At 50.8% G+C, this 14,948-nt stretch overlaps 1 protein-coding gene across 1 annotated transcript in view; it reads right to left on the minus strand.

Moving 5' to 3' along the window:
* Positions 1-14,715, minus strand: part of KIRREL3 (kirre like nephrin family adhesion molecule 3) — a 534,044-nt gene extending 519,329 nt beyond the window's left edge. The window contains exon 1 of the mRNA XM_026505424.4: positions 14,294-14,715. Within this exon, the coding sequence (XP_026361209.3) occupies positions 14,294-14,348 (55 nt within the window). The 5' untranslated portion in view covers positions 14,349-14,715. The remainder of the gene's footprint in view (positions 1-14,293) is intronic.
* Between the last annotated feature and the right edge of the window lie 233 nt (positions 14,716-14,948).

The following is a 14,948-nucleotide window of genomic DNA, read 5'->3' on the forward strand; positions in this document are numbered from 1 at the left end:
GTTCGAGCTCTGAACCCTACCGTCTGGTGATCTCCAGGAGACTTAAATGTCTGTCCTCTACACACATCTCAGCTTGCTCCGTCTTTCTGTCTGTCCATCCGTCTCTCCTCGCTAGCCTGACAGCCCCAGCACCCACGCTCCTCTCCGCGTTCTTCTCTTCCATCACTACGTCCCCATCTGAGAATACTCACAAGGTATACACAGCAGCCAGCAGGGGGGTTGGGGGGTGTCTTCAAATCTGGCACTGGCTTCACCTCGCTCTCTCCTCTCCACTGCTGTATTCATCAGTTCCTGCATTTGGTTTCCCATTGGTGATCTGGGCTGAATAAAGAGGCCCAGAGGCCTAGTGAGGAGAATATCTTTTTTTATGAATTGAAAAATAAAATGACGGTACGCAGCTAGTGGATCCCAGGTCGCAGTGAAGTGAAAAGCAATGTCTGTGGTTGTATTGACCTTGAAGGTCTTTAAAAAACAGAGCAAGAATTCTCGGGGCGCATTATTATATACGTTCTGAATCTCTTCACCGGGGCCAAGCCGAAAATCCATCCTTTATGGACATGAGCAGCTCTGGTGTACAGAGCTGACCTTAAAATAAACATTCCGAAGTACAGGTGGAAGAAAATCGATGGCCGCTCTTGGCCACGTTCTTCCCCGTCCGCGCAGATGATCACATTGCTCTCCTGGGCTCTCCTGAGGCGGGATGAGGCAGCGAGTGACTCGCATTCTTCTCCGTCATGAGGAAAGCAGTGACGTCAGCCAGAGACCGGCAAAGTCATCCTGTTCCAAACTGCACGCTCCTTGTTTGGTTTCCTGAGCTCAGGACCCATGGTGATTCCTGAGCCCATTCTCAGCCTGCGTGTCATCCTAAGATCATAATGTGACATGAAAACTCTTCGAGGCGGCTCCCATGAGTCACCTTACCTCCTCTGGTTAAAAACTGCTCTCCAAAGCGCTTGTATGGCCCAACTTAACATAAACAGTTTTCACAGGGAGGGGAGGTCGGGGCAGGGAGGGGAGGGGTGTGGAGGGGATGCAGGTGATTCCTGTGCCAAAATGCACCTACCAGACACTTTTTTTTTTCTTTCTCTGGACAAGCCTCTACTAAGCAATTGTTTTAAAGCATCTCAATATTTGCTGCAAGGGAAGTTGTGACCTCCATGCCTCACACATTGGGGTCACATACTCTGAACACTATTCCATAAAAAGGGGTAAACTGGCCCGGTGCAAAGCATACTCCTATTTTGACTAGGAAAGATCCTTTTGGTTCATATGGCTGCACCAGCCCTTAGGAATGATAGAAACATCCCTGCCCTGACTGTGCGAACACCTAAGGCAGACGACATAACCTAAGAAGACAATTGAACTGCAAAAATACAGCAGTACATAAATTTTCACTTTCCTTGGCAAGAATTCGGTGGGATGGCTCTTCAACAGTAAAGATCTGCTGATAACGAGAGGGAAATGCAGATTTCCTATTATTATTAGCAGGCGAACAGGGGAGGGAAGGAATAAGGTTTTCTGCATGGTATTTCAGTCCGATCCACTCAGCAATCGGTTGTTTTCACCTATAATAAGCACAGATTTCTATCTGTGAATGCCTCTGCCCTGGTTTGATGAAGAGCAAACCCAACCAAGCTCACGGCCGGAGCAAGGGGCACCCACGTGGATTTGGAGCCCTGGCAACAGCTGACAACGCACCCGCCGACAGGATCTGTGGGTTTCACTGAAAGGCTCAGACTGTGGCATCAAAAGAAGGAATTTTCTGTCTTCCACGCAGAGATCTATCTGCCTTGCATTCTTCCTCAGTACTCCTGATTCAATCCAAAGGAGCTTTGAAAACGTCAAGGAACTTTTATGTTTTGCTCGTTTATCCCAAGTGTCTATCTTCAGCTCATACTATGATCCTGTGCGTGGCCTCGGTGGAGTCAGGCCATCTTCAGAAATGATTTCTGACACCGGGCAAGACAGACCTGCTGGAGCCCAAGTGAAGAGAATGGGGCCTGAACGGTATTCAGACTCTCCCACATTCCAGGAGTCCACTCTCTCTCTCTCTCTCTCTCTCTCTCTCTCTCTCCCTAACGACCATTATTAATCATTTCAGAACCATGTGGTCTCCCGACACTTTTACTATTCTAGACTTGATAAAAAGGAGGGTTTTGATGGCCTGCAATGCCTTTTCGTGTCGAGTAGCTCAGTTCTTCCAGTGTAGAGCTAACACCAGGCTCACCTCTCCCTCAGCAGAATGGGGTTTATTCTTTTTTTTTTTTTAATCCACTGAAGGAACATTAGGTGGTGATGGGTTCTTGTTAAGAAATCAGCATCTGGCTTTCAAAATGTTCAGCTAAACTGGAGCTGGGTCGGGGCCATAACAAGCTCCTGCCGGTCACAGGGCAGAGCCTGGTGAATTCTTACTCAGCTTTTGTCTTCGGGGAGATGTTTTCCTCCACTTTGATCAGCTCTTCGTCGCCAGGGTTCTGCGGCCTACTGCCAGGGCACACAACTGTGGAGGCACTGGGGTGAGGGGAGTTCCTCCTGCAAAGAGGGGCAGTGAGGGGCTAGGGGCGTACATGCGAGTGTCCGAATGGCGATCCCATCCCTCCCCAGGAGGGAGAGGGGACATTCTGGAATCTGTGGGTAAATTATGGACTCTCAGCCTCAGTAGATTTCACTGGCAGGTGGGCTGACAGTCCTGCTTTACTGGGTTGCGAGGAGGACGACTAAGGGGAATGCATGCTAAGCTCAGCACACCTGGCTGTAGGTCTCAATGACCCCTCCCCGTGGCTGGTTCCAGGTCAGAAACCGCGAGGTAGTGGCAAGACACACACTGTGAGGCCGGCTTCTGGAGACCATTCCAGGTTTCGATTCTTTTCTATTCTCACCATTTCCCCTCTCCCCGGTTCGGCTTTTCATCGAGGGATTCCCAATGCCCCAACGGAGCTCATGTTTGTGAAAGAAGAACAGGGAGCAGGTTGGCCCAACCTAGGGGACAGGAAGGCAGCAGAGCCAACACCACGTACCACGTGGGCGTAACATCTTTTTCTATGGGGAGGAGATGAATCTCCATTACTTTTAGCAACTTCTCAAAGGATGCAGTTCTATTTTTCCTCGCTGAGCCGTGCAGCCTCAAATCTGCAGTTTGAAATAAAGCTTTGCAAACTTCAGGCAAAAAGTTTTCTTCTCTGACGCGAGATGCTCAAGGAGTCACCTGCCACGTGCCAGGGGCACTCCATTAATAAAATGGACAGAACAACCCTACCTTCTCTCCCACCCCACGGGGCACCCCTCCTCCCCTCCCCCCCAACCCCCAGGAAGACAGACAGTGTGAGGACGAATGGATCTGGCTGGCAACAACTCACTTTGCTAATAACAAAGCAGCAAAGGGCTCTGATGGGGAGTCAGGCGCGGGAGGCCGCTTGGGTTTCAGGGAACTTCATCTAAAATCCTACTGGTAACCAAAACCTAGTGGGTATCAAATAACGTCTGGTGGTGTCAGGCAACAGAAACGGGCAGTCTACCAGCCACGTGAGTTACACACAGCAGACAGGGAGTGGGCTGCTCCTATGATGGCCTCACCCTTTCCTCACCCCATGTCCCACTATCTTAGTTGATGCCGCACACAGATTGACCCCAGGGTCTGAAACACACCTTACTTGCAATATTCAAAAAGGTGAAAAAGGCAAGCTGCCACTTCCTGCAGGGCAGGCTTGGGCTTCCAGTGCCTGCCATTAGGATCCGGTTACTTTGCCTGGTAAGTTGCACTCTGAAACACACAACCACTGCTGATGGTGATTTGTTTTAATGGTGTCTGTTTCTGTCCAGAGATGAAAACAGAGTATCACCTCTTCAGCCTGCCCGGGAGATCAGGAATAATGAGACTAATTTTAGCATCTGTTTGTTTTGCTCTTCCAGCATGAGAGGGGAGCAGCCGCAGAAATATTGGCTCCTGGATCATTAAAGAGGCAAACTCCTGGGGAAAGGGGCAGTGGGCCCAGGATGGGGGCTGGGGGGAGGAATCAGAACTCCTGGCTGCCAGCCATCCCTGGTGGGGGTTGCATGCATTCCTCACCCACAGGAAAGACACCAGCCTGGGAAAACACCTGCCACAGGGAAATGGACACTAGCTGAAGTCTCCCCTACTCCCTCTCTTTGCAGCTCTTCCACACCCTTGGGCATTTTTAATTGTACCCAACTACCTCTGCTCAGAATTTCCCCTTAGCACACTACCTTCACATCCATCAGAAACAGCAGAAAGCACCCGAGCCTCCGGGTGGAGCTGCTGCCAATCCGGAAGGCTTGCTCCTTTCCCTCCATGCCCCTTCCATGCTCCAGGCTCAGCTGCCCCAGGTCCACCATCATTGGCAGAGGACGCCCGGGCAGCCCGGCTAAAGAGCCCGCCTCTTCCAGCTACTAAGGGCCGCCCTGGGCCTCAGCTCAGCTCACTCCTGGGCTTTGCAAGCGCTGCTGCTGCCACCATCAGGCTGATGGGGGAACTGCAGTGCTCACCAGGTTTCGCATCCCAGAACACTTCCACCAGCTCCTACCTGGTGTGGACCCAAGGGAAGAAGAGGTTCTCTCTCTCCTGCCCGTGGCCCCTCACACAGGTGCAGCGTCCTCTGTAAGAAAAAGGCTTCTGACGCCAGCTCTCTGATGAAATGGGACTCCCTGTGAATGTGGGGTAGACCCAGCATCCTTTAGCGAGGCGTGGAAAAGTGTGGGTCCTAGAATATGGAGGGTAAAGCCACTGGGAGGTTAATTGGCAATTTCTCTTTATCATGAGGTCAGGAAGGCAAGGAGGGTGGCATCGCTTCCTCTGTGGTACCGAGGAAGGGTCCCCAGGAGTAAGCTCTAAGTTTCTGTCCCCTGGTTGCCTACACGATGAGCCAGCCAGGCCCCGGTGTTACTCGGAAGCTGTCATAGCTCCCAGCATCGCCAAGGGTGACAGGTGCTCTGTCACAGTGCACCAGAGCCAAGTCACCTGTGACACCTGCAGGTGACTGACAGAAATGGGAACTGACATGCATTAAAGAACAGAAGAACAGAGCTGGGCTTTTTTTTTTTTTTTTTTGCTAAAACTGAGGAGTGGGCGGCTTGCCTGAGGATGTTTCTCTTGGCCGTGTGCCTGGTGACCCAGCGGTCATTCAAGGCCTCACTCAGAGAGGAACAACTTCCTCCTCCAAATAGTTGGGATCTTCCCTCCGCCCTCCCGTGGGGGCCTGTCAGCCCCTGCACGTGGCATGTCAGAAACACTGCTTTCCTCCTTGCATTGTTTCTTACCATTCATTCCAATATTTCAACATGTATTCAGAGTCTTCTATGTGCTGAGTAGCACACCTGGCACTGGAGCGGGTGGATAAAAGAAATGGATATTTGAATCAACCAATTAAGAGAATAAAAGTTCCTGCCCTTGCTTTTTTTTTTTTTTTTTTTTTTTTTGTCAACACAACCATAAAAGGAACCACCCAAGCAACATCTCCTTGATTGCTATTCAGTCCAAGAGGCTGGCCTGTCATTCCGCCTGGAAACCTTGTGCCCTCAAGGTAAAGCTGAATGCCAAAAGATGAAGGGACCAACTCAGAAAGAGTCCGGAATCAAAAGACAGAGCTGCAAGGCTAGGTCGTGGTTTGAAGGTCAGCTCCCTGGTTTTCATGGGAAATCCTCAAAATCCTTTTCTATGCCTAGCCACCGAGGATTCCCACAAGTTAGAAGAACATGTTCCCTCTTATGCCACAGCCTAGGATCTTCTCAGGCATTTTTCAGTGGGGACGATTTGAAGCAGCTGCATCTACCAGCATCTTGAGAAGCATCAAGGCTTACGAAAAAGTGGAGCAGGATGACAGTGACTTTGGTGGAGCGACATGACCTTCTCAGAGGGTATGGCAGTGAGGACAGTTGCCTCTCATGCTACCACTGTGATGAAATGAAGTAGTGCTTGAGAATGGCACTCTACAGCCTGTGAAGCTTTACACCAACACTCATCACCATCATCATCATCACCATCATCAAAGCTTTATGGCTGCCGCCACTACCATCACCAACAACCAGAAGGATCTGCCTGGCACTTACAAGCAAATGTGCTGGACAAAGACCTCTGTGACACATCATCTATCTTCTAGGAATTTATTATTCAAAATCAATAGGTTGCTGCTAATAGATAATATTCAGGGAATCGTAGGGTTGGAGAGGATACAGATGACATCTAGTCTACTCTTTGATCTGCTGCTTGGGAATTGACTCTTCCATCCTTGGTGGCCTGAATTCTACTTTTAGAACACTATCAGCAATGGGAGACTTTCAGTGGGTTAGCTTTAGACCTAGAATTAAATATCGACAGTCTTAGATACGTCACTGCCTATTTCTGGCAGAACAATGCATGTATTTGCTTCAATTCCTGATGAGAACAGGCCCAAGTGTGGAACACATGAGTAGATCTGATGACATTCTTTACTCTTGATACGAGAGCCTTATAAACATTTCTAACATCTTCTGGTAGAATCACTTAGCTTGTAACCTTGTTTTCCCCAAAGCCAGCATAACTTAGTTTCCTCTTCCGAACAGCAAAGAAATCATCAGAAAATGTCTCTAGGCATTTCTTACTTATCTCATCCTTGTTCTTGTCTCCCCTCCTGGTTTACCATTCGTCCTCAATGTTAGGCTAGCCTCCCTGGGCCCCAGAAATGGGTAAATCCCATTCCTCAATGCACGCCATCCGACTAACAATCCAGTGTGCACTCAGCTGTCCCTTCTGTATGCTCTGTGTACTCCGCCACATTCTTTAGCCAACACATTGTTCTTAAGTATACATCCACCTGCTATTCTTTTCTGTCTCCTTCTGGAATGTAGACCAACAGGGAAGGTCAGTTTCTCCACACTTTTCCACCCCTTTACATGCTAGTTATGAAGGAAGGTGAGCTGGAAGAGAATGGATGTATTTCCATTCAATTCCACATTTTTAAAGCCCCATATAAAAAACAGGGCAAACCAAGAAAAATAACTAACAAATGGATTCTTGCCCTTTTTTATCCATAGGACCCATGGCACAGAGAGAAGTACAGACCCAGAAGCGACTCACAATGTTTCTAGGGAACAGACTTAACTCGATAGTTAAGTCATCAAAACATTTAGCATGATATTTATGACAAGCTGACCCTCCCCTTCCCAAGCTTCTCACTACCCTCAACACACTCATATTCCAGCCACCCACACTACCCATTGCTTCTGAACAGATGGCATTCTGTCCTGCCTTCTTCCTTTGCATACACTCTAAAGCAAGCCTGAAACACTCTTTTTTGTGCTTTCCCAGGAGGGGTCCCAGACATCCTTTGAAATCAAGTCACTGCCTCTGTACAGCTTTTCCTGATGCCCTAGGTCATTTCAGCTGCTCTCAGAATACTCTTCACAACTCTGAGCCCATCACGTGACCATGTATCAAAGTGTCTCCTCCCTGACCAGACTGAGAGCCCCCGCCCCGGGCAGAAATATCGTCTTAGGGGTCTTGGCATCAGAAGTCCCTAGCATGGTGCCCACCACACAGCAGGCTGACAATGAGTGCAGGCTGAGTGGCCAAGGGCTGACTTTTGGTGTCCTTAAGTGCTATCGGATCACAAAGGAAGGACAAAGAGACATCTGTGGTCCTCTGAGACACCAGGCTACATGGGGTCCCTGGGGAAACGTGTGGAGTGACGAATGGGAGCCTTGGTTGCCATTGCTGCAAGTCAGTGTCAGATTTCAAATTCCTGTCTTCTAGGCATGAGTTAGAAAGAGACTGAACTTAACAACAACTGTCGAGGAACACAGGCCAAGGAAGCAGAGCATCTTGATAATTCTGCCAGATATTCAGGCGTCTTTTTAATACTGACAACCTATACCATTGCAGTTTTGGTTTCAGTGTTCAAAAACAAAACAAAACAAAACAAAACCCAAAAAACAGCTTCAGGTCAATCTACCTCACTCTGGTCACGAGGACACCGACACCAGGGGGAAGATCACAGTGAGCTCTCGCCTCCCATTTCAGGAAGATGGCGGATTTGTTCTAAGCTCCGGACAGGACTACACCTCAGCAGTAAGCAGAGTGTGTGTTTAGATTGGGGTCCCAGATGGGAGAATGGGGTCCCGGTCTTTGGAGGAGGCATGATAAGGCTTCGAGACTGTGGGGGCAGGGGGGGGGGAACCTTCCCATGGCATGTGGGAATCATCTTCGGCTGGCTACTTCCTTGCCTTTTTGTCCAGGAACCAGATGAAGAAGCGCGCACCTCTCACCACCCTCCAAGCCCCGGCCAGGGCTGCGACGGAATAATTCTGCAGGGAGCAGGATTCACCCATTCTGGCCACTATTTCCAGGGCTTTGACTTGTTACCAGTGTACCCAAAGAAAGCTGACATTTATTTAATCCGCGTAGTGGTGTTGACTGTGTACTCACGGAAACATTGTATGCTTACGGAAGACATTTGTTTCCAAGCAGCTTATGCTAAATTGCAGTGATATAAAGGAAACACTTATCCAATATTGACATTTACTGACTTCTAGAAATATACAGCCAGAGTACTCATTTTCACAATCAGAAGAGGAAAGGGGAAAAAGCACAATGTTTGATCCCTAGCTCCTTCAGTGGCTCAGAAGCATAAAGTTAACGGAAGTTCCCGTTAAATATGGCGGCGAAGAGCCTCAATCTATGGCAAGAGCGTGGATGCTGAGAGCGCGCGGAAGGCTGAAGCCCTTCCAGGCTTAATCGTCAAGCAGAAAGCAGGGCATGGCATTCTTTGCGTGACTGTGTGAGATGTATTGCAATGATCTGTAAGGCATCTACGTTCTTACTGGACGTGCAGCCCCAACTGCAGATTCTGGTTTTCCCCTGGGGAAAAGAAAACCGTATGCAATGGTACTGATGCCTCAATGTGGTGGTCTCTCTGTATCGTTCCCCTCGTTGGAAATAAAAGCCCCTCTATTTGGAATACAGGGTGAAGCTAGTCCAGGGGGCATGGGACTCTGCCTCGTTTTACTCCTCACTCCCTGTGGACAGCAGTGAGGCGACATGCAACCCGAGGCTGTTCAACAGACCTCCCCCAGAGCAGCAGCTCCAGCCGGACCCCGTTTCATGAACACTGGGGTGTCCCCGCTGACCTTGCGGGAAGACGGGCCCCAATGGCTGTGCCAGCACCACCATTAAAATCAGACTCGCTGCAGTGTTTGCGAGTGCAGGTGCGAGTTCCGGCCGTCTCCCGATCTCACTGATCCTCCCCAGTGCTGAAGCAGAGTGGCCCCCATTCCCAGGCACAGGCGGGGCACCAGGCCTCCCTTTTTCTGCTTGACCCCTATTACAAATGCCTCTTTTTTCACCTAAAAGGGCTTTATTTCACCATTTTAGAAGGATAAGGACTGTAGCTCAAGAATGATGCCTTTGCCCACGTAACTCCCTCCCCACCCCCGATTTACAGGAGACCCTAATATGAATGCTGTTGGCCCTCCTTCCCACTCCTCCATCACAGGCAATTTTCTTTTCCTTGTTCATGTTTCCAAAACAGTTTATCTTTTTATCTCCTTGGAAGAAAAGTACTCAGCAAATCAAAGGTATCATTAGTATTGTTATTATTTTGCTATTGAAATCTCTTGAATTCACTCTGGATTATTCATGCGCTTTTTTGGGTCTGCAATATAATGCCGCCTAAGTCACCCCCACTGGGCTGAACAAAAAAGAAAAATTGCATCTTCAGGCCTAATCCCCTGCTCCACCCCGTCTCCTGCTGGCCCTGGCTCCTACCAACAGGGCACACCAGGGAGAGCGGCTCCTTGGTACCATGCCTAGCTCACTGCTGCCATGTTCCAAGTGAGATCCTCCTTTGTAACCCAAGAGGGAGGCCCCCGCGGTATCCTGTAAGGGCAGTGCGCAGGCGTTGACCCCACCCCGCATCCCTCTCCCCCTGGGGAGATTCTCTTCCCTCTTCAATAGGTCTGGCTGGCAACAGAGAGCTCCCTGCTGGGCAGCAGACACGGAGACCACCCCCATGCCCGACAGACTTGTGCCAGTTCCCCTTACCCAGAGGATTTGTTAAAGAAGTGGTCCCACACCCTTGGCCAATTGTGCATTGACCTTCCAGGACAAAAGAAACCATTCTTCCTCCTCTAGACAAGACGTCATACCACTTGGGGTGTCAGTGTGGGGACCAGCGCACTTATTACTTGTCTCATCTTTTGTTATATGACAGTTCTGGGCAAGGTTAAATGTTCGCTAAGTTGCTGTTCACTTCCAGTTTCTTGTTCTAACGCCTTCTCAGCCTGTACCCCCTATGATCTTCCCATTCTTTTGGCTGCCTCTGATGTGTTCCTGGTATCTTGTCGTGCCCTCCCCCTCCCCAAGGGGCCTTCTCCCAAGTTAAGACCTCTTACAGTTGCTCCTTCCTTTCCAAGCTGCCTGTCATCCCCATAGCTTCCTTCATCCTCGCTGGGTCTCTCCACTCACAGGCTGTGTGCCCTGTGTCTGCTTCAGGCTCTTCTCTCCCCTTGGAGAGTCATGTCACCACAAACGTCTGTCCCTCAGGTAGCCATGTGACAGCCCTTTGGGGGACTCCTGCCAGCAGGTCAGGAGAGCAAGTCACTTAGATTCTTCCCAAGGGGGAGGTGACGCCCCGGGTGAATCCTCAACTCAGGGATTGTCACTGACAGGTAAATGCAAGTTCTCATTGTCCCCCCCCCCCCAACACGATCAGAGCAGCCTGGCATGCATGAAAATCCAACGAGAGATCTGGGTTGGCCAGAGTTAGAGCTCTCGGACCCCGCGAGGTTATAAGGCCAGACGGGACAGTCTGGGAGTGCTAGGGGAAATGTCAGTGAGCAGGAACGAGAACACCTTTCCGAAGAGGCTCTGAGTTCAAGGCACCAACTTTGTATCACTGTGCATTCCCCAGACTGTCTCAGCTGGGAAGCAGGGACCTTCCCATCCTGCTGGCACACTGGTCCTTCATAGCTACTCGGGACAGGGAGGTGCAGGCTGGATGGCACGGCTCTTGAAGATGAAGGAGGGCACAGAGGGAAATAGTTGTGGGCAAACGGAAATGATAAAGGGAAAAAAATATCGAAAGTTCTAAGTTTATGGATGACAAGAGAATCGATTCCTTTGCACCCAGGGGCAGAACATGCCTCTTCTCTGCAGGAGGCAAATTGTGCTGTGACATTATCCCTCTCGGTACAAAGCACGCGGTCCTGACAGCTGATGGAAGAGGCATCCCCAGCAAGAGAGAAACCCACAAGCAGCACACACTGGCGGCTCGCCATTTCTTGGTGGGGAGCCAGGCCCGGGGACGCTGGCAGGGGCGGAAATGGAGGCATGCCATTTGGTCTTTCTACTGCCACCTTAGGAAAGATAAATAAATATTTAATCTCCATCTACACGAAAAAGCCCAAACTTTAAAAGGAAAGGGGATAGAGCCTATCACTGACATGGATTATACTTAGATTTCACTCTCTTAAGGGTTACAAGAACAAGTAAAAGTGAATAATTATCGGACAAATTGGGAGAGAAAGGACAGATGAAAGGGACTTTAAGAGTTGGGACTTAAATGTTTTGCCACGAAAGTCTTTAGAGCGCCGTTTGGAGCTCTCCCTCCAAAGGGGGACGAAGACAACGGGAGCAGGAAGCAGGAGAATTGTGTTTCCAGAAACTCTAAAATGACACACAGGCTCCCACTGGGAGAGGTGCTGGGCAGCAGATGGAGGTGTCACCGGAGTGCCAGATAAAGGCCTAAAAAGAACCCTGGACATTTGTTTTCTCTGAGAGGAGGGGCATCCCTGAGTCCCTGCACATTTCCTTGGAAAGCATCCCAGGAGGAAGCGTGTGCGGGAGGTGGGAGGTCAAACAGGGGACTCGGTGGGGCGTGCCAGGCAGGGTGCAACTTCAGTCAGGGCGATGTCTGCGGGCATCACCTCGAGCCTGCGGGCTAGTCCTCTCAGGACCTCTTGGAAGCAGATGCGCTCTAACTAATAACTTGAGAAATATATGGCACTTGGCAGAGATGGGCACAGAATAGGAACTGATCATATCGGTGTAGGGTCAAATAGAATCCTCTGGGGAATTCACAACACTCAGAACAACATCCACACTAACACATATGTCTGCGGATCAAGTTAAAAGGTAGCATATCACAAAAGTCCAGAAAAAGCCTCACACTTGGCCCTTAATTGCTGTCACCGGAAACTGTCTGTTCACAAAACCTACAGTGTCCAGTGATATGGGGTATTTTGACTGGCTACATCCACTTTGTCTCATGGTCTTTCTTTAGATCTGTTTGGAGCCCCTTGGGCCATGACATCTACTGTTGGGTAGGGTGGGCCGTGCTGGCCAAGCTCGGAACACTCAGGGATCACAAGGAAGCAGGCATTTGCAGGATGCTGTGGTTTCTCCCTAGTGCTCTAAGGGCTAAGGGTAGATGAAACGGAGCGTTTAACCTCCATAGGTAAATATTTAAAGATTCATATGAGACAGCGAAGAAACAGCTCCGGTACTGAGAAAGGGATAAGCAAAGCAGATGTGCACTGTGATGATTCAGACAGCCAAAGAGGCACTCAGACACCAAAGGCTTCTTATGCCAACCTACAGCAGAATCACAGCTCAAGCTTTCCAACAACACACCGATGGATTGAAACGTGCGCGGGTCCCATGAACATTTGCGAGGGGGGGATGGTGGGCTCCTCCTTTTAAGGATTCTACAGGCAACTTCCTGAGTAAATTGGGAGGAGGTAAAGGAGAATGGGAGTGTGAGTGTGTGTGTGTGTGTGTGTGTGTGCGCGCGCGCGCGCGCACGCGCGCGTGTGTGTGTGTCCATAAGCAAGCACACAGGCATCCAAGAAGGAGGTAATCTCACAAAATGGTAATATAACCCAAACTGTTTCTGTACCAGCGTCCTGACATAGTTCTTATTCATTCAGCCTGAAAACTCTAGGGAAGGCAATTTATCTTCCTGCTGCTGTAGGGAGCCCTGGTGAGATGCACACTACCATATGAATACATGAGTGTGTGCGTGTGTGTACACATTATAATCACATACAGGCGTGGGCGTGTACACACTGTTACGGGGGAAAGGGCCCTCGGGTTTAATCAGGATGGCCATGAGCAAAGTTTGATAAAGGGGCAATCTGCAGTGACCATAAGTACTAATGGAAAAGGAGAGGAAAGAGGTGTGGGTTTCTACTTGCGTTTGGCTTCTTCCTGACAGGGAAAGAAAAGGAGACATGCTGTTTGCTTGCAAAGCCAGCCACCCATGGCGGTGCTCTGCTTTCTTGAAAACTTTTACCCTTCATTTAATCAACAGATGGACATGCTCTGTTGTGGATTTTTCTGAGAGTCCTGTCCCTCTCAGAGCCGTGCTGGCTGCCACAAATGCTGCCTCAGATGGCAGAGGCAGCACTGGCATTCCAGAAGAGTGGGAAGGAGCTGATTTATTCTCCCCTTCAAACTCAATTCCACAGGTGACTTTTGATGCCTTTGGCTAAGTAGGCAATCACCCTCCCTCCCCAGATCTCCCTCTCCACATCTCCCCCCCCCTCCCCCATGCCAGCCCCTCTGGGGCTCCCCTTGGCCAGGAGCCAGCCCAGAGGTAGCAAAGTTCTTCCCAGAAAAGTCCACCAGCCTCTGTGCCCCTGCTAGGCTGCACAAAGTAAACAATCAGCACCAGGGGCGACATTTCACTTTAGACCCTGAATCCGGGGCTGTGTAGGATTCACAATTCAGCCTTATTCAGAGAACTCGATTACACTCAATGAAACTCTTGACAAGCTTTTCCCCAACCACCGCAAATTAGCCCCGCGGTGCAATCGGTCATTGCGGCCCCTGTGCAACCGTGCAACCGCACACGCTGGCTTCTGAATCCACTCCTGCAAGTCAGACCTTATTGAAGCTGAAATATTCACCTCAACAAAGCTCTCCTTCGCGACCCACTCCTTCTCCCAACCTGAGCGTGGAGGAGAGGAGGCGCCCAGAAGTTCGGAGCGGCAGAGCCACAAAGATACTGCCTCATTAACATCCCGGGAGCATAAAGAACTCATTTGCATCGGAGAGTTTGAGCTGGATGTTGACAAGTGAGAGGAGAAAGTCACCCCTCCCACACCCCTTCCTTCCAAAGGAAAATAAACAGTACCATTTTGTGGCATTGGCGAAGGCACCGAAGCCACGCCACCGCCTCTCGGACGCATCGATCGGGTCGAGTTCGCGAAGCCTGCCCGCGTCCCTGCCCTCAGCCCCCCGCGCCCCGCCAACCCAGCCGACTTTCTTCGCAACTCCGGCCGCCGCCCGCGCGGGGGGTCCTACCTTGACTGAAAAGGAAGAAGCACACGAAGAGCAGATCGAGCTGGAAAGGTTTCATTCCTCAGCGCAGCCAGGGAGAGCCGGCGGGGCAACTTGGGTCGGCAGTTAGTTTCTCCTCCCGGGCGGCTCGCCGCGCTCAGCCTCCGCCGCGCTGCTCCCGGGTTCGCGCCAACCATCGGTCTGTCCGCGCGTCCGTCCCTCGGCGCGGCCCCGCTCTGCTGGGGCCTCCGGGTCTCCGCAGCCTGCCGAGGCCAGGGGCCGGCGCCTAGCCGCCGCGGGAAGCCGGGCTCGTCAGTGGCGTCCCCGCTCGGAGCAGATCCATTCTGTGGCTCTCGGCGGCCCCGGCGCACGGCTTGGCTTCCTCCGGCGGGCTCCTCCCACAGCGAGCTCGCGAGCGGGCGGGCGCGGGAGCCAGTGACGAGTGACAGAAGGGCTCCTTTCACTGAAGCTGGGGCGGGGGGGAGAGGGAGGGGAAACAGGTCATAATTAAAGAGGAAACACTTGGAAAAAGGAGATCTAGGCAAAGCAGAGGGCGGGGGGGGGGAGCCTCTGTTTTCTCTTCCCGTCTCCCTTTTTCCCCCTAAAGAGGGGGAAATGCAGCTTTTGTCACCATTATTGACCAAAAGGCATCTCGAACGGGGAGCAGACTGTGACTTTT

The sequence above is a fragment of the Ursus arctos genome, unplaced genomic scaffold, assembly GCF_023065955.2.
Source record: "Ursus arctos isolate Adak ecotype North America unplaced genomic scaffold, UrsArc2.0 scaffold_22, whole genome shotgun sequence".
Classification (NCBI taxonomy): domain Eukaryota; kingdom Metazoa; phylum Chordata; class Mammalia; order Carnivora; family Ursidae; genus Ursus; species Ursus arctos.